This window comes from Phascolarctos cinereus, unplaced genomic scaffold (assembly GCF_003287225.1).
Source record: "Phascolarctos cinereus isolate Bilbo 61053 unplaced genomic scaffold, phaCin_HiC Scaffold_1;HRSCAF=81, whole genome shotgun sequence".
NCBI classification, from domain to species: domain Eukaryota; kingdom Metazoa; phylum Chordata; class Mammalia; order Diprotodontia; family Phascolarctidae; genus Phascolarctos; species Phascolarctos cinereus.
The window spans coordinates 68,886,018-68,913,319 of record NW_027555514.1 but is presented as its reverse complement, the minus strand read 5'-3'; the positions used below and the strand labels follow the sequence as shown (position 1 = coordinate 68,913,319).

Sequence of the window (27,302 nt, the reverse complement as noted above, 5' to 3'; positions counted from 1 at the left end):
AAGGGGAGAAGATGGAGTGGAAGAAGAAATTCTTAGGTTGAGAGGTGGCAAATTAGAGCTCCTTGAAGTCATATGCTGCAGATAGGAGGTTGGCTTCTTGAGGAGAGAAGAAAAGGGTGAGAACCATAATCTGTGGAAGTATGATATAAAGTCACCCAAAGGTGAATAAAATGATTGCCAAACATCCCCTGGCTATGGTGTTCAAGATTTCCCTTTGTGTTCAGTCTACTCTAGGCTCTACAGAGTAGTATGGGTTTTTTTTCCTTCATTGTTGGGAACCAGTAGGATGTAGTCAGGAACAAAGGACTGGAAGCCAGGAGACCTGGATTCTAGTGGGTTCTGGTCTCAGTTCTATCTTGGGTTGGGCATTCTGTCTCTTTGGGCTCAGTTTTATAGAAGTCAGAGCTGAAAGGGACCTTAGAGAATGTCTTATCCCCTTATTTTGCAGAATTTGGATGGAGACCCAGGGAGGTTAAGTAACTCTTTTGAAGTCAAAGAGTTAAATTTCTAGAAGTTTTTATAGCTAAGTTAATATACACTCCAATACCCATCCTTTTTCTGCACCCAAGTTACCTTCCCAACCTCCTCTTTGAATTGTCACCCAGAGACCACTTCCTCACCTGTTGCCTCTGGCATTATTTTTTATTTTTATTTTAAACTGGACTGGTGACTTCACTGATACAGGGAACTCCCTCCACCAAAGCAGATCAGAACCTGCTCTACAATGTACATCCTCTGATAGTGCCTGGGCTCTCTAAGTGATTGCTTAGAATAACACAACCAGCTTTGGGACAAAGGTGGAATTAAAAAAAATATTTTAAAAATTTCTAATTTATGGAATAAAACAGGCATTTCCATGACATAGTATTTGAACCCAGGTTGTCCTGACTCCAAGGCCAGTCCTCTGTTCAATCCCTCATACTGTTTCCCCTTAAGTAAATATCCTTTGCCACCTAGCCTGTCCTGTGTGGTACTCTTGGGAGTGGAAATGTCTGTGGTGGCATCAGGGGCTTGGGCTTAGTATAGGACTGAAGGTACAGTCTAGTGTCTGCTTGGTTGCCCACTGACACTCCAGTCCAATTTTAGTTTTTCTAAAACATTAATCTGCAAAAGGTCACCCACTCTAAGTAAGAAACCAGCTGAAGCACAAATTGAGAAGCTAATGTTATAACTTAAATTGTGGGTTGAATGACTCATCTAGTGATTACATTAAAAAAGAACCCAGTGGATCTTATTATGCAATTTGTTCAAAGGCACTGATACCCCAAACTGTTACAAACTCCCTCCCACAGACAGATTCAATCTCATGTATTTCCTCCATTACTTCAGTAAAATTGGTATGCTCCATTCTTCCCCCCATTCTTTTTCCTTTTCTTTCAACATCTTCTAATGTAGCCTGAATAAGATGTGATATCAAGAAATGGGCTATTGAGTGTCTTAGAGAAAACAAATTTTGTATCAGTTCAACAAAGATGGGAAGTATGTGAGGGTTCTTCCCCCCTTCCAGCTGCTGATTTCTATGTTTGCGAAGAGGAGCCTTAGGTCAGAGATTTGGACTGACTCTGAAAGGTCAACTAAGCCATCCTCCAGTACTTGGGGCAGGGCCATACAGAAATTGCCGGAACCAGACATTATTCATGTAAAAGCTGTGATTTGTTTCTCTTGGTTCTGTTCTCAGGAGAGATGGAGGAGGATCATTATCCCGTGTGCTTTTGCCCATAGGATTTGCAGCTGAAGGACCTGGGGTTGTTTAGTCTGGAGAAGAAGAGAATGGGGAGGGTATAACTGTCTTCCAATATTTGAACCTTTAAACAGAAGAGGGATCAGATTTGTTTTCTTTGGCCCTGGAAGGCAGTACAATGGATGGAAGTCATAGGAAGGCTAATGTAGGCTTGACATAAGGAAAAACTTCCTAGCAGTAGGAGTTTTCCAGAAGAATGGGCTTCCTCTGGAGGTGGTGGGTTCTTTACCTCACTAGAAGTCTTCAGACAAAGGCTGGACATCACATGTGTCACAGATGGAATACTTTTTCAGGTTGAGATGGAGTAGATGACATGGTCTCAGGTCCTTTCCAACTTGGAGATCCTAGGATCGTTTATTTAATGCTGGAAGGAACCTTACAAGTTATCTAGGGTCTCTCATTTTACAGGTGAGAGAACTTGAGGCCCCTGGCCATATAAATGACTCACAAAATTATATAAATAGTAAGTATCAGTGTCAGGTAGGGTCTCTGATTCCATAGCCGGCGCTCTTTCCATGAATCTGACTAAGGAGCAGCTTAGTTTCAAAGCTCTTCTTCCTTCTTCTACTTCCCTGAGCAAGTCACTTAACTTGTTTGCCTTAATGGCAAATCATTCCAGTATCTTTGCCAAGAAAACCCCATGGACAGTATGGCCCATGGAGTCCCAAAGAGTTGGAAACCACAGAACACCACCACCACCACCACCACCACCATCACCACCACCATCTTGGAAACTTCTTTCCTCTGGCCGCAGTTTAGTGGCCATCAGGATATAGTTGGTTACATTTTCCTGATGGACAAAAAGCTTATTCACTACAACCTGGGAGAGAGAATGAAGATGTCATGAAAACAAACTTTACTTGGAGTTGGGGACAGAGAGGAAGAAAAGTATTCTGACTTTTGCTGGGGCAGCCTCAGTTCTTCTCTACTTCCTTGGAAGGAAAACAAGTCACCTCTGAGGACTCCTTTCTTGCTGCTGGGGCAGCCCTGAAGGAGAAGTCCTCCCTCTCCTCAAACCTCATGTCACTCTAGGCCAGTAAGTCCAGTCCACAGAAAGCAAATCAGAATAAATAGTCACTGATTAGGGCATTGTGGTGAGGCCAAGGAAGGGGGTAGAATCTCAGTGCTTTCATCTGTCCTGGGTAGAGATGCCCAGATGCCAAGCAGTAGCTGATATAACACAGGCAATATCTGCTCCCTTCAGGACCCAGATCAGAAGCTGCAACCTCTTTAGCCATCACACTGTTGGAAAAAGAGGAGGAAGTGCCATATAGGCAGTCATGGGCTGGGCCCATGGAAATCTGCTCATCATGAGCCAGTGCCCTATTGATGTACATGGGCTCTAACAGACAAACGGTTTGCTCAAGGGGATGTGGACAGACATAATCTGACACACAAGAGAACCTTTGAGTTGCCTCCATTAGCAGAAAGGCCGCAAAGCAAGGAACAAAAATGGAAACAAAGGGAAAGGCAGCTGGGGAATCCTAGCCCTCTTGGGCTTGCTTTTTTCTTGATGGGTAATTTTTTTGTAAAGCAAGTCAAGATATGCATCAATATCCAATCAACTCCCCTAGATTTACAAAAATTTGATAGTTGCATAGAGGTTAATCATTTTGCATTAGAGATAATTACAGATAATCCACCCATGCATTTCAGAGTATTGGCTGACTTTGTGGCATGTAGATAGATCAACATTGTGAGAACCTGAAAAAGGCAAAAACCAGGAGATGACACTTCGGATTCTTGCACGAAGCGCCTTATTTCATGGTAAGAATAAATATCTAAAAGTTAGCATGGGAAAGAAATCCTTGTTTTTCTCTTGCAAATGTCCAAATGTATAGTCAGCCTAGTGTTTTGTCTTATTTATAAGCCAAAGTAAAGCTCCTTGAGCAGAAGCAGAATCTAAACTTTTCAGAGTTTTGGGTTTTTTTGCTCAGGTTTCTGATTTTGTAAACAACATACACCCATCCCTATGCAGATCTCTTGTCAAGCCTGGGCAGACATAGTAGGGCTTCATCAGAGTTCAAATGTGTTTAATAAAATTCTGATACATCATGACTGGCTGCAAGGGAGGACAGAGTAAAAGTACTAGGGGAGAAACAAGTCATTGTTGTTGGCCCCTCCAAGCCTTATTAATTATGCCACTAATGAACAAGATCTCCTTTCATGGGGACTGTTTCATTTTTGTCTTTTTTTTCCAGTACCTAGCACAGCACCTGGTTATGCATAGTAGGAGCTTAATACATGCTTGGTGAATTGATCAGCCAAACCATGGCTGTCTTTGTGCTCTGCTGCCCATCCCCTTAGGAGGACAGCAGCTGACCTCCCCACTGCAAAGACTGGCAAGTCACTGAGCGTCACTGACATCCCTGGGTTTCAGTTTCTTTATCTGTAAAATGAAGGGGTTGTATTGTAGGACTTCTAAGGTCCCTTGGTGTGTTTAAATCTATGATTCTTGGGGTCTGAGACCAGTCTCCAGATGCTTCTGTAGACCCTATTCTCAGCCTCCCTCAGCAATAGGCAGGTGATGGGTTGGGAGGCAAAAAAAGGGCTTCCTTTTTTCTTTCTACCAAAATCCTTAGTGAAAATACAGAAAAGTGTCAGGGTAGGACAATGGTCCAGCTAAGGCTGGGAGATAGGAAAATAAAAATCAGGGATTTTACCTGGGTGCTGAAATTGAGAGTAACACTTCATCCCCCACAGGGAGATAACAAATAACTTAGCTAATGGCATTGTGTTTAAGGAGGCAGCTGGGTGGCTCACTAGGTAGAGTGGCCAAGCCTAGAGTCAGGAAGACCCGAGTTCAAATGTGGTCTCAGACACTTAGTAGCTGTGTGACCCTGGCCAAGTCACTTAACTTCTGTTTGCCTCAGTTTCCTCATCTGTTAAATGAGAAGGAGATGGTAAACCACTCCAGTATCTTTGCCAAGAACGGTATGGTCCATGGGGTCACTGAAGAGTTAGACACGAGTCAACAACAACAAATCATATTTAAAAATAGCCAGCCTGCCAAAGGCTCCTTCAGTTTACCAATAGAAATAGAATTTAACAGAAATGAGACTTCTTGTTTGGCTGTAACTCTTGCTCTGAATATTCTTAAGCCTACATTCTCTACTCTTCTATTCTAGCAGCACTTAACAAAAATCCCCTCTACTGTGAGTACCCCTCACAATAGAGCTTTTGGGTGGCAAAGCCTCAGAAAGGTAGCCCCATATGCATTATTAGCTAGGCCAAGTGGGAAAGCCATCCCAGGTGGGAAAACCCTTATCGCAGACTGCTCTGGGTGAGGCTTAGGCTTCTGCTGCAAAACAAAACCAGCTCCTCCCAGCTCGCAGCATCCAAGGCCATTGAAAGGGAGGAGGTCCGGGAGAGCTCAGCATCTGCCTTAACCTCCTTAGCGTAGCAACAAGGGGGTGGGGCAAAAAGTCTGAAGTATGAGGAAGGGGCCACTAAGGGGGGGCTGAGGACCTGTTGCCCAAAGGGAGGGAGCCATTCTCTCGACTGAGGTCCAGGAACTGCCTCATCCCTCACCCAGCCTGGCCACCTCCCCTAGCCCTCTGTTTTGCTGCATCTGCATCCAGTTCTTTCCAGTCCCAGAGTTGGGAGAGACACACTACCATCGTGATTTTCTCCCCCAATTAAGGGGGTCATCTGTTGTGGGGAGGGGTAGAGGCAAATTTCCCTGGGGGGCCAGGTTCCCCCTCTCCTCTCTTCTGTTCCTTGTGTCTGGCTTCCCCTCCCCAGGTGTGAACACTTCTGGTTACTGCTGTTACTGTGGTATTTCCTCTAAACTGGCTGTAGGCACTTGTGCTAATGAGGTAAGTACTTAAAAGCAGAAGCAGCACCCCGTGGGGGTGGGGTATGGTGAATGGAGTGCTGGACTTGGAGTGGGGAAGACCTGCGTTTGAATTTGGCCTCCGTCACTTATTCTAGCTTCATGACCCTGGGTAAGTCACTTAATCTCTGTCTGCCTCAGTTTCCTCATCTGTAAAACGGGAATAAAAGGATCTACTTCCCAGTGTCCTTTTGCAAGGATAAAACGAAATGATTATTTGTAGAGTACTTGGTGAACCTTAAAGCACTATATAAATGCTGGCTATTATTAATAGTAAGTAACCTGCTCAAGGCCACACAGGAAGCTAATAGAATCAGAATTTGAACTCAGGTCTCCTAGACTCCAGGTTCCATGCTTTTTTTATTATGCTATGTGCTTCTCAGGTCAGCTCACAAAAGCAAATTTTACTCTTAATGTGAATGAAATAATAATACCCTGGAGGTCATGTCCTCTTATTGGGTTCCTGGGTGTCTCTGAGCCCCGAGCTCCTCCGGACCCCAAAAAGGACAGGAAGAAGGGTGCTGATTGGGAAAGCAGTTCCCAGGGCAACAGGGAGGGCAGATTGTGGCAGCAGCAGCCGGTGGGGAGGGAAGGAAGGGAGGACAGACAGCTTTTGTATGGAGCTCTGGTAGTGGGGGTAGGAACTAAGCCAGGGCTTTTGTAGTCAGCGTGGAGGAGGGTTCCTGTTGTATGAGGGAGGGAAACCACCAGCTGTCGCACGCATATCACTGGGAAGTCAAGTGCTGGTGAGACGGAGACTTCCTGCCATTGGAAAGAATGACTATTTATCATTCATCTCTTTTCGTGTTTGATATTTTCCTGTCACAGCAAGCTCTGCTGTTCACTTGAGCTAGGGACAAAGAGGAAAACTTTGATCACAAAATAAACCGGGATTCAGTGGTTAGTTTCTTGCTGAAGGTGGGCTTTGAGGCCACTTGGGAGCGGGGTGGTGACCCTGGGTTTGAGAAGGCTACGTCATCAGAGTATGAGGTCTAGAAGGACCTAGTAAGCTGGGAAGACTCCTGTGACAGTGTGTCACCTGACTCGGGCTGGCCCTTGGGCGTCTGCCTAGTTAAATTGGGAGATGTCCCTGCCAGAGGCCAAAGCACTCTTCACTGGTCATTGGATGACAAAGTTTTTATATTGAAGTAACTAGGTTTTCAAGTTGGGGGAAAGTGAGAGAAAAGTTTAAAGTCTTACAATTCTTATTTACGTGCTTGGGAAAATGACTATCAAGATGGCCTTTTAAGAGCCTATTTTAAACTCTCCAAGTTATTATTAGAAGACTCTTCGCTTTTAGATACTAGTTGGGACAATTCGGAATTATCCCATGTGGGTTGGAAATAATAAAAAACAAATGAAAAAAAGTTGAGACTTGTTTGCATATGGAATTTAAAAGTCACCAGAATCAAGAAATTATAATAATGATGCTTTACTGTTTCTAGCACAGGACAATCTGTGCTTTTTCCCTGGCTAACTCCCGACTTTGAGTCTCTGCCTCCTGGCTTCCTTCAAGACTCAGCTTAAATCCCATCTTCTGTAGGAGGCATCCCTCTACCCCTCCTCCTCTTCCCTCCCCCCTCCCCCCATTTATCCTGGAAGTGTCCCGTATGCATGTAGCAGTTTGCATGTTTTCTTCCCATGTTAGAGAGTGAGCCCCTTGAAGGCAGGAATGTATTTTTGCCTTTCTTTGTATTTCCTGTGCTTAGCACAACGTCTGACTCCAAAGCCCTTAATAAATGCTTGTGGAGTCTGCAGCTGTTGTACATTGAAGGTGCAGGGCTGGGCTTGGAGCTGGAAAGCAGTGAGCACATTCCCTGACCTCATGAAAAGATAATACATGGAGGCAACTCCATGAGTTTGTCCGTAGTGGACAAATGATCTGTCCACCATAGACCTCAGTTCTATACTTCTGCTTACTTAGGCTTCCGTGGCCCTGCTCCTGTGCTTCTGACCTGCTGCTTTGAACTCTGACCAGGCCTAAAGGCTAATGGCTCATTCTCTGGGTTAAAGTTGCTTGCATACATTTCCAGGTCTTGCAGCTAAGTCTTGTTAATCACATGCCCCACAAAAGATTCATTAGTACTGCAAAAACATGCGGGTATCCCTGTCCCACTCCTACACAGAACAAGTGGGCCCTGATCATATCTAGAGAGTCGTCATTAGGGTAATTTTTTTTCAAATGTCTACATGATTTAAATACCCGAGGTCATAATGAAAGTCTGCACCGATTCTCACACTCCTGACTTATATCTGCCACTCAGTTTGAACAATTTCACGCCCTACCCAGATTAGGGAATTTTCAAAAAGCTGCTCGTTGGGAACACAGTCTAGGCAGCAGTAAAGAGAGGGAGGAAACCAACTGTCATTGAAGGTCCCATTCAGAGTTCCAAAGGACCTTTGACATCATCAGTCGATAAACATTTATTAAGCACCTGCTGTGTGCTGGGAACTGTGCTAAGCACTGGGGATGCAAAAAAAAAGGGCAAAAGGAAGTTTTAGTCCTCAAGGAGCTTACAATCTAAGGGGTGGGGTGGGTGACAACATGCAAACAAATACATACAAAGCAAGCTAGATGAATGAACAGAGGGAAGGCTTCCTGCAGAAGGTTAGATTTCAGTTTAAAGGAAGCCAGGGAGGCTGGTAGTCGAAGCAGAGGAAGGAGAGCATGCCACCAATGGGAGACAGCCAGAGAGAATGCCCAGAGCTGAGAGATGGAGGGTCTTGCTCATGCCAGGAGGCTGGTGTCACTGGATCAAAGAGTCTGTGCATGGCATAAGGTGCAAGAAGAATGGAAAGGTAGGAGGGGGCTAGGTCATGAGGGGCTTTGAGTGCTTTTATATTTAATCCTGTAGGCAATAGGGAGCCCACTGGAGTTTATTGAATAGGGAAGCGATGTGGTTGGATCTGTACTCGAGGAAAATCACTTTAATGGTTGAATGGAGGACGGGCTGGAGTGGGTGAGGAGAGGCTTGAGATAGGTTATTGAAGTAGTCTAGACAGGAGGTGATGAGGACCAGCGCCAGAGGGGTGGCAGTGTCAGAGGATGTTAATATTCCAGAGATTTTACTAAGATGAAGTAGACAGGCTATGGTAACAGTTTGGATATGAGGGGTGAGAGATGGTGAGGAGTCCAGGATGACTTCTAGGTTGTGAGCCTAGGGATAGGGAGGATAGTGCTGCCCTTGGCTGTCATAGGGAAGGTGTGCGTGTGTGTGTTGGGGGGAAATTTTAGGGTGAAAGATGAGTCCATGTAGCCCAACTTCCTCGTTTTTTTACATGAGGAGGAACTGTGGATGTGAAGTGACTTTTCTATGGCTACACAATTAATAAGTATCAGGGTTGGGATTTAACCTCGGTTCTCTCATTACAAATGCAGTGATCTCACGTTCATTTCTTCAGAGAGTGATGTTTAGCTGCCGTTAGTGATGCTTCAGTTTGCCTATTTTTTATATCACTAAGGCCAACAGACTGGCTTAGACATAAGCTTTGGGTATTAAATGAAATGATTCACATTCGCTGTGTCATTTCTGCGCAGATGCGGGAATGAGTTGGATTGAGGCTCCCTGAAAGGACAGACTCCCAGTCATTTGCTAGAACTTTGCCATGGCTCATCAAAGGCTGATGCACAGGCTGCCCCTCTGAGGCAGTGGTACAGAAATGATGGAGTGAGTTTCTAGGAAGTTGCTGTGGAAATACTTTGTTTACTTGAATAGGTTTTTAATAGATTCTGTTTGCAATGCTAATGATCAACCAAAATGGTAAGCATGATCACAGAAACATTCTAACACAGATCCTGGTAATGAACATATCACCTTCTTCATCAAAAGCACAAAACTTTGTGTCATTTGTTTATCCAAATTTTTCATATCCAGTTGTTGTGTATACAAAGTGCCTGCCCTTCCAATTAAAATTAGTCACTCACTGTATCATTATTTATGTCACTCCTGTGCTCAGAATTGTTCACTGGGTAATCGCTCCTATTTGAAGACATTCAGGATCCAGTGTAAAATCCTGTTTGGCTTTGAAAGTCCTTCATAACCTGGGCCTTTCCCTTCCGGTCTTATATCTTTCTCGCCTCCATGTACTCCACCAACCGGGGACACTGGGTTGAATCTTGGGGCTTGGCCACTGCTCAGGAATGGGAAGGAATAAATAGCAGTCCACGTAGGAGATGAGAGGAACATTTAGGGGAGTATGGAAAAAAAAAAACCTAGCCAGTAAAGTATACCTTCAAGCCAAGATGTCTGAAGGACTCCTGAGGAGGAAAGAATGATATATACTATTGAGGTGTTTGGAAGGGCAAAATCTAGTCATCTAACATTTCCTCCAGAAGTAGCCTGATGGCTTACACAAAAACTAAAACTCTTATTTTTTTTCCCCCCTCAGGAAGATTATCATGAATCTATAGCAAATTTAAAGGAGAACATTCTGCTGGAGAGAGGCTCCTCAGGGATTTTAGAAATTGTTTCTAGAGAACTATCCTTTTTAAGGGATGGGGTGGACCTCTATTGTTGACTGGGCCAACATTTTTGCTTACTGTTAATCAGCACGTGGGTTCCAGGTTGGAAGGAACAGAAAGGGAAGATTTGGGGTTCCATACTTTTAAAATAACAGCTGCATGCACTCAGGTAACAGAAGGCCAGCTCTGTGTCATCTGAGAAGCCCAGAAGTAGAATCTTTTAAGGAGTCTGGGGACAAATACAGTAGCACCGTATTGGCAAGAAAGAGTGAAGGAAAAAAAAATGGAATGCCATATGAAAGCAGATCCAAGACTTTGGATTGGTTTACTATCATTTTTCTCCATGCTCTATCTCCTCACTTTTCCCCCTGGGGAAACCTCCCCTTATATGGCAGTACTGAGGTGTTACATTAAATGTGCAAACTAGAAATCAAGGAAACGTCCAATCTCACTTCCTTTTTCATTACTTTTTAAAAATTTTCATTAATTTCAGCATCAAGTTTGAGCAATAATATTGAGAAGCATTAGTTGACTAATAGATGAGGCAACCACCAAATTTGCCAAATTAGCAATGTGGGCACTGAGCAACATCTCTCAGGGCAGAAAGGAGAACTGGGGGTGCATTCAAACCAGGACTTCATTTTGTGAACAGCCGTAGAAAATGAGTCTTTGTGAATAAGTCATAAGAGGTCTATATCTGGCAAGATTGTGATAGAAATGTAAAATGTACATTCAGACGGCTGGATTGGGATCAGGAAGTCGGGGTTCAATAGCCATTATTCATTCTTTTCTGAAATAAAGTAATGGATGCAAAGTCATTTACCAGAAGTCAGAGACTTCTGTTCTTGTTTTTTTTTTTTAGGTGAAGTAGAAATGTAAAACTTGTGGTAATATTGCTACTAGCTAGTTAATTCCTAAGTTGACTATGATTACCCTAAGAGAAGAAAGCCCTTGTTCACTCTTCGGTTTTTCTTTTTTGATGACTTATCTTGACACTGTCTTATGGGAAAGAGAAAGAGACTCTCTACTGATTTTATCGTCTCTACTTTCTATGTCTTCATTTTCCAATTTTTATAGTAAGAACATGAGATTCCTACAATCACTTTTGGCTAGCAATTTTCCTCTCTGGCTCCAAAATAACGACCCAGCAAAGAACGGGGGGTATACCAGCTAGCCAAAGAATGACATTCCACGTTTGTTTAGTTCCCTTTTTGCACCATAAATGTATTGTTGTTCAAAGACTGAATTAAGATCTAGCAAACTATTTCATTTTAGTTAAGAGTATTTGAGCACCATAACTTTTCACCCATGTTAATCATCTTGTGATTCCTTCCTGCCCCCCCAATATACTGTCCACTCAGTTTTATCAGATAACTTGGAAATCTCAAGTAAATTTTAAAGTAGTGATTATTTAGTATAATTTTATGTTTCATCACTTTATCATTCACTTTATAAGTAGGTATATTTAACAGCTGATATCAATCCTTATAGCATTCTTGTCCTCTTGCATAAGGTTTTAAGTCCTTGACAATCTGGCTCCAATCTACCTTTCCAGGTTTATTATATATCATTCCCCTTCACATGCTGTACATTTTCAGCCAAAATGGCTTGCCTGCTATTTCGAATACATGTCATTCCATTTCCTGTCTCCCCTGCCTAGGATACACTCACACCGTCACTTTTGACTCTTCTAAGAACTCCCTTTGAAGCTTAGTTTAAATACCACTTCTTAAAGGGAGGCCTTTCTTCTCAGTTGCCAATCTTGCCCCTCAAGATTATAGTTTTTTTTGTAAGTGGAAGCTCCAGGAGGGAATTTTTATTTCCGTATATCCTCTGATTAGATAATACATGCTTGACCTTTGATCTGTTCTAGGGGGAGGACAAAGCTTATTCCTTCTCCTTTTCATAGCTTGATGACTTTCTAAACCAATACAAGACTATCTCCAGTGATCCTCAAGTTTCCTTATCCTCTGATGGGGTAAATTGTTTAAGGGGTTTATTAAATTTTTAAGAAACCAGCTTTACATAAAAATATATATATATTTTTTACAAAGAATATTAACAACACTGCTTTGGAACTTAATCTCTTCTGCCAAGTTCAAAATACGTTGTTTATTAGTGCTTCTGGCTTTGCCACATACCCATAATCTATCAGAATGGGTATTTTTGCCTTTAGTCAGATAAAATGCAAAATTTATTATAAAACAAAAATCACTGGTTTCTGCCCACATTATCTTGTTTTCAATAGTTCCTTGGTACTTAACAGGGATGAGAAGATCTGTCCATTCAATCAACCAAGCATTGATTAGGAGCCTCTTATGCCCCAAGAGGGACGTTTCAGAGAAATGTTAGTTGATTCCTCTTTCTCGGTCTGGCACTCAGGCTACCCTAGGTCAGGCTTCATCACCTCCAGGGTGATCTGTCACCATAGACTACCAATTGGTCTCTGACCCTTCAGTCTCACCCTTATCCAGTCTCTCTTCCACACAGCTGTCTGCCATCATTAAAGCACAACTCTGACCACGTTGCTCCTTTCCATACAAGCCTCATGCACTTTAACTTCCTGTCTGTCTTTGCACAGACTATCCTTCATTCTTGGGGTACCCTCCTGCCTTATCTCTATCTCTTGGGACATCTGCTTTGAGTGCTGCCACCTCTTTCAAGCAGCTTTCTGTTTTGGTTGTTAAATACCCCAGTGCTCTCATACCCCGTGCATGGAGTCAACACTTATTTGTGTGCATGTATATGCTATAATATCCTCCCAGTGGAATGTAAGCTCTTTACAGGCAGGGACTGTACCAATTTTCTTTTATTTCTATTGTCTTCGCATAATGCCCTACACAGAGTAGATTCTTAATAAATGCTGGCTGATTCATCTTCTGGGGACGTGGTATGAGGGAGGGGGAGAATCCATGCATGCATATATTAATATATCAGGACATGAACAAACTTAGTAATTTCTGGGAGAAGAAGGGAGACTACCAACTACTGTGTGTGTGTGTGTGTGTGTGTGTGTGTGTGTGTGTGTGTGTGTGTGTGTGTACACATGCGGCATCGTGGGGGAGAGGTGTAGTAAGAAACTGCGAAAAACCTTGTGTAGGAAATGGTATCTGAAGTGAGCAAGGAATTCCAAGAAACCTGGGGGAAGAGGAAGAGCCTCTCACGCATGAGTAAAATATCACATGCAGGGAATAGCCAATGCTATAACCAGCCCTGCTGGTTAGAACATAGCATGGTGGTCAACCATGCTGCCCAAACCAGATTACAACATAACTGGGAAATATTTAACAGAATAAATAAAAATCTAATAAAACAGGATATAAATATGTGGTTTTCTATTCCAACATGCCTCCCCTGGGGATCCTAATGGTTCACTGGCTCCCATTTCTGTTGGAGTATAAGAGTATGTGGGGGAGAGTGATATGAAATCAATCTGGGAAGGCTGGAGCTAGGTTGTGAAGGGCAAGTCTGTATTTTATCCTGGGGCAGTGGGGAGCCACTGAAGCTTCTTCAGCATGGAAGTGAGATGGTCAGATCTGCACTTAAGGAATATTGCTTTGGCATCTGTGGAGAAGAAGGCCTGAAAAGGGGGAGAGTGTATACAAGATCAGTTAGAAAGCTCTTGTAACATTCTGGGCAAGAGGTGATCAGGGCCTGTGTGTAGAAAAAAGAGAAGAGCAGAGATGTTGTGGAGGTAGAATTTCCTGGCTATGGAGAGTGAAGCTGACGATGACTCCAAGGTTATGATCTAGGGTGCTTAGACAGACGGGGATACACTTGGCAAAAATGGAGATTAAAAAGCAAAGATGGGGTTTGGGCGGGGGACAGAACTCGAGTGGTGTTTTGGATATGTTCTGATGCTTATATGACACATAGAGGATGTTCAGCAGGTCGCTGGTGATGCAGATGGGGCTGTTACTTGGGAGAGACAGGAGGGCTGGATGGGTCTATTTTGGGGTCATCTGCAAAGAGGCAATAGCTGAACTAATAGGGGCTGGAAAGCACCAAGCCAAAGGATACAGAAAAGGACCTAAGACAGCCTTGGGGTAGGACACAGATGTCGCTCCAAGAAAGGAGAAATGAGGGGCTGCCAGGTAGGCTACCAGGTCAGAAGCCACAGAAAGATCCAGAAGAACCAAGATTAGTTAAAAGCCATTGGGTTTAGCAAACAAAAGGGATTTAATGACTGTGGAGAGAGCAGTTTCAGGCAAGTGGTGGGTGGGGTCAGACGCCCAAGAGATTAAGAGAAAGGATGTCCTGAAAGGGAGGCAATGACTGTAAATGGCTTTTTCTGGGAGTTTCCCTATGAAAGGGAGGCTCCCCAGACATGGCCTGGAGTAAACCTCAGGCTAGGCTAATTGTCAAATATACTGTTCAATCAATTTTATTAAAGATTTTGGAAATCTCAAACAATTCTAAAGGTAGTTTATACTTATCGAATGATTAAGCTGATTTTTCTGGGTGTTTGTTGGGCTAGGTATGACCTGGCACCATAGGGTCTCGGGACTGAGTCTTGAAGAGCAAGGCCTCTAGGAATGAAGCAGTGTTGACTTGAAGTTTTCTTTGGCTTTGCCAATCAACGAATCCCACAGTTAGAAAGCCTCTCCAAGGTAATCTGAATCTCACTGGAGACACAGCTCCCCAAATCTCTAGGGTCGAGAGACCACAAAAACCTGGCCAGCATCAACTGTACTCAGTGATTCCACCAAACACCAATTCTTCCAAAAGACAAATAAAAGTCCCAAAGAATAGGGACTGTAACACCAGGACGATAAATATCGCATCTGTTTTAGGGCTTTAGCTCTTTGAGAGAGACCTCAGGGAGGCTGATCCTGTCCTCTAAATTGCATCTTGGGACCGGTGACGGAACATCAGGCTGTACGAAGCATGGGTTTGGCCCAGTATCACAGCTGCTGTGTGTCCTAGAGATATGTTTAGGCTCCCTTGCTCCTCTTAAGCCTTGAAGCCTAAACGTGGACTGGTGCTCATTTTTATGATTATAATCCTTTTTTTGGATTGATTAAAAAACATTCATATCCACTCAAAAAAACTGTGAAGTACTCTGACTTTGACCTACAGCAAACAGGAATGTGAAGGGCAGCAAGCACCTGGACGGGTCCCACTGGCATTTTCTACTAATGCCTGTTGGCCTTGGATAGGAGTGGGATGGGGGTCTGAACCCCAAAAGCTCCACGGACACCTGCAATTTCATGGTTAGAAATTGATTCCTGTGCACTAAACACCACCTTCTTTCTGGAGACCTTTTAAAAAATGGACATGCCATGGGGAGGAATGATTTAATCAGTTCCTAAAATCACAACACGATTGAGTTTTCCTTAGTTATAGAGGGATGCAGGAATCGGACAATGATGAGCACAATACTGCAAGATGACCTATGCTGACCTCCAGGTTCCGCCCCCCCTCCCCATCTGCAGCTCTTCTCAGTTACATTTCCCTCCGTCTGTGTTCCAAACCATTAGATGAAAGGAACTCTATCAAATGGGTGTCTAAACACTTCCCCTCAGAGACTTCTTCTCTTCTCTCCCCTTCCCTGGGTGCATGAGGCCCCAACAGCAAAACACTAAAACCAATCGAAAAGGGAGCAGGATTCTTCACTTTGTATTCCATCTGGTGAACGTGTACTGGACCTCTGAGTGAGCACGGTCCTCTTCTTTTCAGAAGGTGTGAGACCTGCTCTCAAGATGCTCGTTTCCTCTTTCTTTGAATACTTAACCTGAATGGTTTGTTTTTGTCTCGGTTCCAGGGGAGAGACTCCACAGAAGCAGAGTAATGCTGCAGCAGCCTACCTTACAGTTTTCCAAAAACCAGTCTTGAGTACAATAAAAAGAATGAGAGTAAGTCAGGCTTGTTGACGCATTTTATTGTGAGATGGGGGAGTCTGGTAAAAAACTAGAAAATGACCATGATGTAACAACATGGTGGAACTTAAAAATGAAGATTTCAGATTTGTAACTTACATACATGAATACAGGAACAAATTGGCACAGAACTGTTAGACATTGTTCCCAATGCTGTTTCTAGAAGGTTATTCTAGTTTGGCTTTCTAAGGAAATGAGAGCTTTATGGTCAGGCTAATCCCTTAATAAAACTGCAGAGCATCATGCGATTAGTCACACGGTGAATTTCAAAATTTAAGAGTTTTATATTAAAAACTGGGTAAAGGTAAAATGACTTGATTGTAATTGTAAAACTAATACATTCCCATTTTAATCTTCTGTTCTACAGTCCAAGGCAAGTATAAATGTTAACATAACACTGTTAAATCAAATCTCAATGCAAGAGAACCAATTGCATCTCTACTTTAAATCTTATCAACTTTCCAAATTTTCATACTAAAATATATTATTGTATTAATACAAACTACAGTATTATACACTACACTGTGTAATAAATAAAGAAATATAAAAATAAGACACATAAATATAAAAGTTTTCTAAAACTAAAAAGGTACATATGTCAGTAAGAAGGGTATTAATACTGCGAGGTTCGAAGACATACAGTACAAAAATGTCGCACAGATCTATAAACTAAAAGAAATAAAAATAATACTGATAGGTACAAATCAGCTAACTTTGTTAATAAATGGGGTCCATAATAACTAACATTTGGAAACAGTTATGAGCCAAATAATGATGAAGTGTCTGTGTCTGAAATTAAAACCAATGGATAGAGCAGATTAGAAATTTTCCCTTGTCATTACTGAAGAGAAATTCTGAAAGTCAATTAACCCAAAATGAATACTGCGTAATTAAAGGATGAAATGTTCCAGGGATTTTGTTTCTCTAATGACAGAATTGGTGTTCTGACGTTTCATTTTAGAACTTTGATACGGATCAACAAATGCTAGTTATTGTAGGCCACACATTGAACAAGGCCGGCTAGAGCCTTTAAAATACTGATCAATGGCACTTACAGCACACACAGGTCTTGCTTAAGGCCAAAGGAGATACAAAGCTTCATATCATATCCTTCATATTTGTTACTACGTACTCAAACACAATTACAAACACTGATTTTTGACGACTTGGCTGTCCTTACCAGTATTAACACTGTTAGTCCCTGCAATCAGAACTCAACGACAATCTTTTAAACTACATTTTAAACCACATGAGTAAGAAACTTCAGTTCTTCTATGGGCTGCTTTCTGAAGGCTAACACCACACTTGAAATGATAAAATGCTCTACTACAGCATCTAAATGTTAGACATGGACTACCTCTGAGACGGACGTGACAGAAGGTAGTCTGCGTGGTTTGGAACTGCATCGTACTTCTGGGTAGGGAATTTTGTAGTGCAGAAGTTCTCACATTTTAAAAAACATAATAAAATACTGAAGCGGATTTAGCAAATGTTTTACCAATAAAAAATTATATAAATCTCTCCCAATTGTACAGCTCAAAAATTAACCAACAAAAGAATGAAAAATTAATACTGATAAAAGAAAATGATGCCAGATGCTTGTCTAATAAATCAGGTTTCCTTCAACCTGTTAAATCTTTGCTTTCAGAGTCACTATATTTATTTTTCTAATCTGCTTCATGTTACAAACTTGTTCCTAACTTTGAAAATTGCATGAAAAATTACTAGGTTTGAGGTTCAGGCACACCTGGATATTTTTTTTTGTGGGTTTTTGTAATTTTTTTAACTTTTTTTTTTTTACACAGTAGTGAAGAGAAATCATGGTATGCAAGCTACCATGTTTCCATGAAAAGCATGTATAGTATAGAACAAACTTCATTACCAGTAAGAATTTATTTTCCTTCTAGGAAAAATACGATCAGGCTTCCTTTGTTTTCTCTTTTGATCCTTGATCACCGTTCTCTGTGATTTCTTGTTCTACACTGTGAGCTCCATCTATGACCTCTTCATCCTTCCCAGTACCTTCACTGTTTGCTCCTTCTCCCTCCTCGTCCTCTTCCTCCCCGTCCTCATCGTCCTCTTCCTCCCCATCCTCCTCCTCCTCTTGTGGTTTTCCACATTCTTTTTCTTCCTGAAGTTCCTCTATCTCCTTTTCCTCCTCTTCATCTTCCTCTTTTTCGCTATCTTCATCTTCTTCCCTTGTTAAGCTCTCTCTCTCATCCGAGTCCATCTGGGAGGGAGACACCCTAGTCCCCGCATGCTCGTGAGTCAGGGCTTCTGCTCCGGTCTCTTCCTGTTCTGCACCATCACGTTCCTCGGCCTCTCTCTTGCAGTAGGAGTAGCGATGATTCATGTGTTGTGAATAAGACCCCGAGTGGGAGAAGCGTTTTCCACATTTGTCACACTGATAAGGCTTTTCTCCAGAATGCAGTCGCATGTGTTCGATTAAATGATGCTTATGTTTAAATGCCTTTTTGCAGATTCCGCACTCATGAGGTCGTTTACCTGCAATGTAAGAGGAGAGCTTTGAAATAAAAGAACAAGTTATTTTCTAATTATGCTTTTGTAACACTTTGGGATGTGGAGAAAGGACATTACCTGACGTGGATGGTTAGAAGGGCAGAAAACTGCCAAGCCTGCACATTCACCAGGATTTTGTTAAAAAATAAAATGGGATTCAGGTAAAATTCTGCCTGGATTGATGGGAAAGTAAGCAATCTTTTTTGATATTTAATGTGCAGGCCCCACTTTTCAGATGAGAATGTTGAAACTAAAACTAATTGAAATCCCACCTACACAAACGTCTTGATGGCTATTTTGAAAGCCAACTGCAAAACCGTGTAGCATACGAAAAGGGAAGCTGGATGAGAGGGCAAGGGCAGGGAAGGTTGGAAAAGTACTGTCTAGATAGTTGAGGAAACTGACAAAAACCTGATCATGATATAGGCACCATTACTTTAGCTTCCAATAGTGTCAAACAGCTTAACTTTAAAGTTTCAGGTCCTTCTTTCTTTCTTTTTTTTTTCAATAAATTTGTCAGGGACCATACATTCATTTATCTATATTTTGAAATGTTAGATTACTTTCCTTATAGACAATTTGATTTTGACTAAGTATTTAACCTTTTGCCCAATGTGGGGGGTAGTCTGACTTTTCTGATTTTAGAACGTAAGGGATTATAGGGTTTAAAGGGGGAGTGAGCTGAAGATTTTTCTTCTACCATGAGTTATCACCTTTAGACTGCAAATACCAGGTACATTTTTGAACCTATAGGGGGTATTTGCAGAAAAGAAATGGGAGCATCCTTTTCTCCAAAGACAGAAAAGGAACATTACACAACCCATATTCTACATAAAGTCATTAAGCGGGTGTGCAAAAAATTTACTGCTTCAGATGATCAGGGGTTCTCCCCTTTTTGGTGGGCCATGGCCTCCTTTGGTAGTCTGGTGAAGCCTATGGACTTGTAATCCAGTCTGAAGTAATTAAAGGCGATGCTAGAGGTTAGGGAAAAGAGATGTAATTTTTCTCATCTAGGCACTTCTGAGGCAGTAGTAACAAATGGCTCCTCACTTCTTTCCTTGCTTTAGATCTACCGTATCTACGGCACAGAAACAATGTTAGAGATGGGCAACTGCTGAATGCTATTATTGCAAAATAAGGTCCTTTGGCAACTCCATACAGAGTCTGCTCGCGCGGCTGCTGAGTAAGGCTGGGAGACACAGTGAGGACAGAAGGGTGTTACAAGGCGTCTAACTCCAGTAAAACCCATGGGAATGTAGCAAGGAGACCAAAGAATCAGTGGCGGCCTATAGGGAGGAGAAAACAAATACAAGTCTCCTCAATTATTTCATGAGTGGATCCTTCCTTCATAAAGTAATTTATAAAGAATCGATGGTCAGAACAGAGAGTAGCTATAAGATATGGTAGGGGACCAACAGGTAATGCTGGGCAGGAGCTTTTTTTTTTTTTTTAAATTTGGCATCTTCATAGCACATTGGATCACAGATCTTTTTCAATGCAATATCGATATGAACCACCGACATACCTGTATGTTCATATTTATGTCTTAATAGTGAACTGCTTTTCTGGAATATCTTATCACACAAATCACAGGCGTACATTCCATTTTCTGTCTTGCGCATTTTCTTTTTTGGTGGTGTAGAATCAGAATCATTTTGATCCTCCACATTTGATACTCCTTCTGAGCTAGTGTCTTGCCTTTCATCCTATGGGGGAAAAATGGATAAATTAAACACACACACACACACACACACACACACACACACACACACAAACATAAACATGTATGTAATAGGAATTTTTATAAAATGAAAAGCAACAGGGGGTAAGTGGATAAATTTAAAAACAAAAACCAGAAACAACAATAGGGGTACAGAAGGAATATTTATAAGAATGAAAGCTTTGGTTTGTATTTTCAATGAACTGGCATAAAAGCTATTAAATCCAAACATTAAAAACCAACAGTCTCCCTCCTCCCCCAATCTTGGCCAATAAAACAGTGCTCTGTTCCCAATCCCATCCCAGCTATTCCCAGGCAGGAGATTGGGACGAAGTATCATGTGAGATCCAGATCTGATTACTCTTTAGGTTTGAAGGCAATATTGTCAGGATTGCAAGAATGGAAAGTGGGAAAACGTTTTACAACCTCAAAAAATTTGAAAACCACTGCTCAACCACATTTGCACAAATGACACATTTTCAAGAAGTAAAATCACCTTGTTCATTTTTTGGTATGCCATCTTACTGCTTGGAACACCACATTTATTTGCAAAAGGCCTTTCAGTAATTATCCTGATTTATGATTCATTTTATTATATAATAACCTTGTGACATTTGATTTAAGACTGGAATGGCCATTAACGCCATGGGCATGATATTATTTGCTAATGTAACATGCAGAATGGTGCAAGGTGAAGAAGGCCCAACACAGTTTCCTGACTTTCTCTCCCACTGGTTCTTACACTGAGCTGGGCCAAAGCCAAACTGCCCATCTCAGGATGCTGAAGACGGTGGAGGACATTAAAGAGAGTCCTTAGGCTAGTCACTATTATTAAAAGCAGTTAGTGCTGGCCTGACTGCAGGTTCCTTTACTCTTGGTGAACAAAGGGCTGCCCCTTGTCTTTGGGGATGGAAAGTTTGCTGGGTGTGCGAGATCACACCTTGATCACAGACCTCTCATGTACTGGCAAAGACGAAGGTATAGAAAGCGGAGGCCTGAAGCAAAGGTTTTTCCATTTGGCTTGGCCTTAAGGATTTTGCTATAAAAATCACAAATGTTTACTATATATAAAAGAAGCGGTGCCATGTGACTGATAAAGATCTGGTCTCAGAGGCAGGAAAATCTGGGTTCAAGTCCTGCACCTGACACATCCTGGCTGTGTGACCGGCCCCAGGCAACACTCTAGGACGACAAGTTGTGGGGCAGGCACACGCCTGCACTAGGACAGGGAGTTTCGATATCAGGAAGGAGTACTTATATTAACAAAATCACAATCTACTTCCTGTTCTAGCTTTGTAATAATCCCAATAGTTTTTAGAATATTATAGTTCAATAATTGGAATTATTATATAATAATGGTATATAATTATAATAATTATGTTGTTACATAACAGACTATATTGGCATAGTTTATCATTATAACAATGTATACAGCTATAATGGGCAGCTAGGTGGGTGCAGCGGTCAGAGCACTGGGCCTGGAGTCAGGGAGGAAGACTCCTCTTCCTAAATTCAAATCTGGCTTCAGACACTTACTAGCTGTGTGACCCTGGGTCAGTCACTTAACCCTGTTTGCCTCTGTTTCCTCAACTGTAAAATGAGTAATGAGGAAACAGCAAACCACTCCAGTATCTCTGCCAAGAAAACCCCAAATGGGGTCACAAAGAGTCAGACACGACTCAGCAACAACAATGAGCTATAATATTCCAAGACTGCCCTTTGAGTTACTTCTCAGTTACTTTCATTTTGATCCAGTCACATAATGCTGAGTGGAGCTGATTAGTGTTAAATTCTGTAGCTGGATGGAATGGTTATAACATCAATAACCTTGATGGACCAGTCTCCTCAGCTGTAAAAGGCAACTTTGAACTGGATGATCTTAAAGATAATTTCCATTTCTAAAATTCTATGATATAAGTCATGGAAAAACAGAACAAAAAGAGGTTTACAACACGTTCTTTGTGTAAGCCTAAGTAGTGGTTTATACAGTTATGATTTTCATATTATCTACTCAGGTGATAAGTTATGGTCTGCAGTTCAGGGGGCCGGGCAGATGTGTGACAGCACATGAATGGAGGTCTACACGTAAATGCTCTGGAATGGTTTTCTGGTCATAAAACAATTCCTTTCTGTAATTTATAAATCCTATATGAGTTGTAGTATCTACTCTGAAAGGCAGGACAGAATGGCTACTTGAAAGAACGGTGATGTTCTTCTGAATCAGAAACAGGCTAAACTATGGAGATGTTACAGTTTGGGCTCCTACAGAAGGGAATTATGCCTGGTTCAGTCAGTCACCCCAGGGCAGCTTTCCAAATAGTTAAGGTGCTTTGGAGAGGATGGAAGAGAGGAGACATTTATTGCTTAGCAGTGTGGAGATGCTCTCGATTTGTGTGAACGCGCATTTTCCTGATACATATTAACTATAACTGAACACTGTCTAATGCCCAAAGCTGGTAAGAATAATGAGCAAATTCATTAGTTATCTTCTTCTAGATCTTTATGTTATCAAGGGTAATTATTGTTTGCTTAAGGCCTTCGGTTCCATAGGTTAGCACATGAAAACACTTGCTGAGCCTCGGTCCCTGGTGTGAAATGCAACACACTTTCATTTATTAATGGTTTTAATTGAGGAGGAAGCTCTTCCCTAATTTTGGGAACAGAAGTATTAAAAACTTTATTAATTAGTTTTTGACATATTCTTAGTTGTGTTTGACAGAGTTGGGTTTTTAGTTGTGTGTGTGTGTGTGTGTGTGTGTGTGTGTGTGTGTGTGTGTGTGTGTGTGTCTTTGTCTATCTGTCTGTCTATTTCACCAGATAATCTATGGCTTTATCCCTGCTGGCATGCTCCCTTCCACTGAGGGAACAGCTACACCCATCCACACCATTTTATCCCTTGTAAGTTATCTTCCTGTCTTCCCACAGATCACTCCCAGAGGACCTACCTAACACATTGGAGGTATGAATTAACCTTCACAAATTTCCCTTAACCACTAAGTTTTAGGGCTTCTTAACATTTAAAAATGACATCCTACAAAGTTGAAATAAAAGAGTATTGCCTTTTCATCTGACACCTTATACCCAAACCCCTACTTTCACAATGTAGGAATAAACTGCAATAGGACACATATGAAAACACGCTGAGCCGTCTGCTCAGTTACCTGATTTCCATTAGGCTGGGTCATCTTTGCAGGTGGTTCTTGGACTGCAGGGCTGACTGTAGTAGAATATGTATACGCCACCTGGGGAATCAGGATGGTCTGCTTATTGGCAGCGAGTGCTCGTAAGCATGGAACACTGTTCTGGTCAGCAATGGCAACGATTGTAGGTAACTGGGCAGTGACGGTGGGGATGGCGATATTTATGGGGTTGGCACTTGGTGGGATCACATTTACAACTGGGTCTGAGTCTGTCACACAACTGTCCTTTGGCGGATCCTTTTTTGCACATGACAAGTTCAAGGGCTCTTCCTGGACAGAATAAACACTGTTCTGGTAAACACTAGTGATGGTGGATCTCTCCAACAATTCTCCATGTTGCTTTGGTAGTGAAAGATCAAGAGGTTCAACCTGTGGCTCTTCGGGGATCCCTTCTGCTGTGTACAAGTAACCCTGTGTGTTTCGGGATGAAGAAAGGTTGAGTGGTGACGGAGATGGCGTGCGACTTCTGGAGCCGTTCAGAGACGGCCCCGCTGGCAAAACGGGAGACTTTGTCACCTTCCTGGGACTCTTGGAAGTCGTTGTGCTGTCCTGGGGTTCGTCGGTGTCGACAGGTCCCGGTGGATCGTTGTCACCGGCAGGAATGTTCCCTTTGCCTGGTTCAGGGGAGGACGGCTCCGAAGACTGGACTGAAATCTGTCCAGCTTGCATCTTTTCAAACCACTTCTTCACTACATCCAAGGGCAGGTTTACTGAATCTGCAATTTTGGAGAGCTCTTCCGCGCTTGGCTGTGCATTTAGAGCGTAGTACGCTTTGAGGAGAGACAGGAGGTTTTTTAGGGGTGGCTGACTGGGAGACAGGTGGCCCTCTTCAGGGTCTGCCGGGACAGGGGGCTCGGACTTCTCAGCTTCGGGGGCACTGGGCTGAGCAGGCGGAGCAGGCTGCTTTGGGTCATAGTGCTTTAGCTCTGGAAGTGCATTCAAATCTCCCGGGCAGTCCTCACACAGAAGGCAAGTGCTGTCATCGGCTCCCCCTTCAAAGTGCTTATCCTTCTCAGACTTCACTGTAAGGTCTTCGGGCAACTTTTCACTTTTACAACTATTGGCGGGGACTGAGTTTTCTTTTTTCAGGTTCTGGGGAACAACCTGAAGCTGACCAGGCTGCTCAAGGCTGTAGTTGATGATGATTTTGGTCGTTCCATCCTGGTCAACCAAAGGAAGACTAATAGCGGAGATGAGGGAATGGCCACCTGGCTGTATGGCTGGCGAGCTAATTGTTTCCTGATCTTTGGATGCAAGATTGGCATGATTGTTCTCCAAAACTTGCCGTATGACATTACCATCTACCGCCACTTTGAGTACATTTTGAATATCACTCAAGTTAATACTTATGGGAGACACCAAACCTACTGTTGGGAGGACAACAGCTTGCACCACACCCTGAGGAGAAGTGGTAGCCTGTAAGGGGCTACCGCCACTGAAAACCCCGTTCTGTAAAGGGGCTGAACAGTTGATTCCTGAAGTGACCACGATGGGTTTGAATTCATAATCCACAGGTTCCGTTTTAATTTGGTTTACTGGAAGCTGCTCTTGCAAGGGCTTGTTCTCAATCTTCTGCCGTATCTGAGGCCTCGCGGGACTGCCCGGGGATGCCGACAGGGAAGGGGAGGAGCACTGGGATGGCTTGAGCCCTGTTCTCGACCGGCCGTTCACTGGCATAAGACCGATACATTTTTTACTGCTGATGTGTGAGCTATAGGAACCAGAATGGGAAAAACGTTTCTTGCAGTTTGGGCATTCATATGGCTTCTCTCCTACACAACAACAACAAAAATGACAGTCACAGGATTGTTAAAGGACAGTCCGCAGATGGCAAATGTTTCCAAAACCAATGACCCAGAGCCCTTCAAAAGAGGACACAACGTATGTTACGCTCATATTTAAAATGCCATATTTTACACTTACAAAGAAGCTACAGAAATATCACAGATACTTAAGAAGTCTTAGTTTGCACTAAATGTTTCTACAGAAAAGGTGTATTTTCACGTAGCTGATTCTACTTCTTAAAACTCAACCCGAGTAATTATAGAGGCCAAAATAATCTCCCCTTAGTGTTCTGGTCCAACTTCAGAATCTTTCAAGTCAATAGTTTTCATCATTCTAGCTTATCATTTCCATACAATTTACTTATCCCAAGCTAGCCAATTTAAGGGGGAATTGACCCCAGGACTGGATGGGATGGATGGAAAGGGAAGGACAAGTTGAATATTCAACCTTCACTGACAAACTTCAAAACTCTACAAGGTTACCCTGAGAGAATTTCCATTTCCAAGAAACAAACAAAACTCAACTTCTCTAACTCTAAAATAGAAAATTTAATAGATATTTTGAACATGTTATACACACACACACACACACACACACACACACACACACACACAGTTTTTCTCTCTGTGATTTAGACCTGTGATTTCATTGGTATGGGGGCCTTAGGATGAGGAAACTCTCTCCCTCAACATGATTTAGCACCTACTATGCAAATTATCATCTTACAGAGCTGCTCTGGCATTGAGAAGTTCTATGCCTTGCCAGGGTCATCTAGCTTGGTCTTTTTTTTTGGGGGGGGGTAAGGTAATGGGGTTAAGTGACTCGCAGCTAGTGAGTGTTATGTGTCTGAGGCTGGATTTGAATTCAGGTTCTCCTAACTCCAAGGCCAGTGCACTAATCCATTGCACCACCTAGCTGCCCCAGAGCTAGGTCTTAAACCCAGGTTTTACTGATTCTAGCTCCTTCGACTTGAGGCCACACTGTCTCTCATCTACTATTTCTCATAGGTTTTAAATAGTATTTATAATCTGAAAGTTGCATCAACTGTATCCTATAAAGACAAAGTACAGTTTTCTTCTTATTGAGAAATTAGAAGTAACTTTAAAAAGAAAATTCTTACGCTGAAATTATAAATCTAAGAGCATATAACTGAACGTGATACCCTCAGAAATGTTACCTGGTCTCCTTGTAATTCTAAACAACTCTAGAAATTAGTATTGAAAGGGACCTTAGAACTTGTGTATTCCAATCTACTCTTCAGTGAGGAATCTCTTCTATAGTATCCCTCACAAGGGATCATAAAGCTTAAATATGTCTGTTTCCTATGAAAGGAAGGAAGCCCTGTGGCACACCCCACCAGATAATGTGAAATAAGAATGACTAAATCAATTTCCGAGAGTCTTGGGCCTGGGGTATAAAATGACTACTAGGTTTTATATATAACACTCAATACCCTGAATATTTTTTTAGGACTTCATTTCCAAAATGAAGCCAGATACCCAATGCAAGGAAAAATGCTGGAGTCAGTTATCTAGCCATAAATTTTCAGTAGGATAAAATATATGTTTGCAACATTTTATAGTCACTGAAATAGCTGTAGCAAGGGACAGTCAAGAGTTAGGTGACATAGAGGACAGGGAGCTAGCCTTGGAATAAGGCAGGGCTTGGGTTCAAGTTCAGCATCAGAGATATCACAGGTTCAGTACCACAAAAACCCTAAAACTAAAACCACTTTTCTAATCATTAGCTAACAATTTATTTTATTTTTATACATATATATATATATATATATATATATATATATATATATATATATATATATATATATATATATATTTTTTTTTTTAACATTTCTTCAGACCTAGTTAATATGAATATAATTGTGTTCAGTTCCCCAGGGGACTGCCATCAGATTGCTAACTGCCAAGTGGGATACCACTAAACTTTCTATTTAAGTTTTTGTGAGGTGGTGCAGTGATGCACCTGGACCAGGAGCGCTGCACCTGGAGACAGGAAGAACTGAATTCAAATCTAGCCTCTGACACTTACTAGCTATTTAACCTTGCACAAATTACTTAACCTTGGTCTGCCACAATTTCCTTATCTACAAAGTGGGAAGAATAATAGCACCTATCTCCCAGGGTTGTTGTGAAGATAAAA

At 42.1% G+C, this 27,302-nt stretch overlaps 1 protein-coding gene and 1 long non-coding RNA gene across 5 annotated transcripts in view; one reads left to right on the top strand and one right to left on the bottom strand.

The window, feature by feature from the left end:
* The first annotated feature begins 8,170 nt into the window (after nucleotides 1-8,170).
* On the top strand, nucleotides 8,171-15,897 carry LOC144456740 (uncharacterized). Its single transcript, XR_013485804.1, has 2 exons — nucleotides 8,171-8,375; nucleotides 15,803-15,897. It is a non-coding gene; the product is annotated as an uncharacterized LOC144456740 (long non-coding RNA).
* A 1-nt stretch (nucleotide 15,898) lies between these two features.
* The window catches only part of ZEB1 (zinc finger E-box binding homeobox 1), a 197,987-nt gene continuing 186,583 nt past the window's right edge, over nucleotides 15,899-27,302 (bottom strand). For all 4 annotated transcript variants that reach the window (XM_020990481.2, XM_020990484.2, XM_020990483.2 and 1 more), the window contains 3 exons: nucleotides 23,319-25,129; nucleotides 19,963-20,143; nucleotides 15,899-18,422 (listed from right to left, as the gene is read on the bottom strand). In XM_020990481.2, coding sequence (XP_020846140.1) covers nucleotides 17,836-18,422; nucleotides 19,963-20,143; nucleotides 23,319-25,129 — 2,579 coding nt within the window. In that variant the 3' untranslated portion in view covers nucleotides 15,899-17,835. The remainder of the gene's footprint in view (nucleotides 18,423-19,962; nucleotides 20,144-23,318; nucleotides 25,130-27,302) is intronic.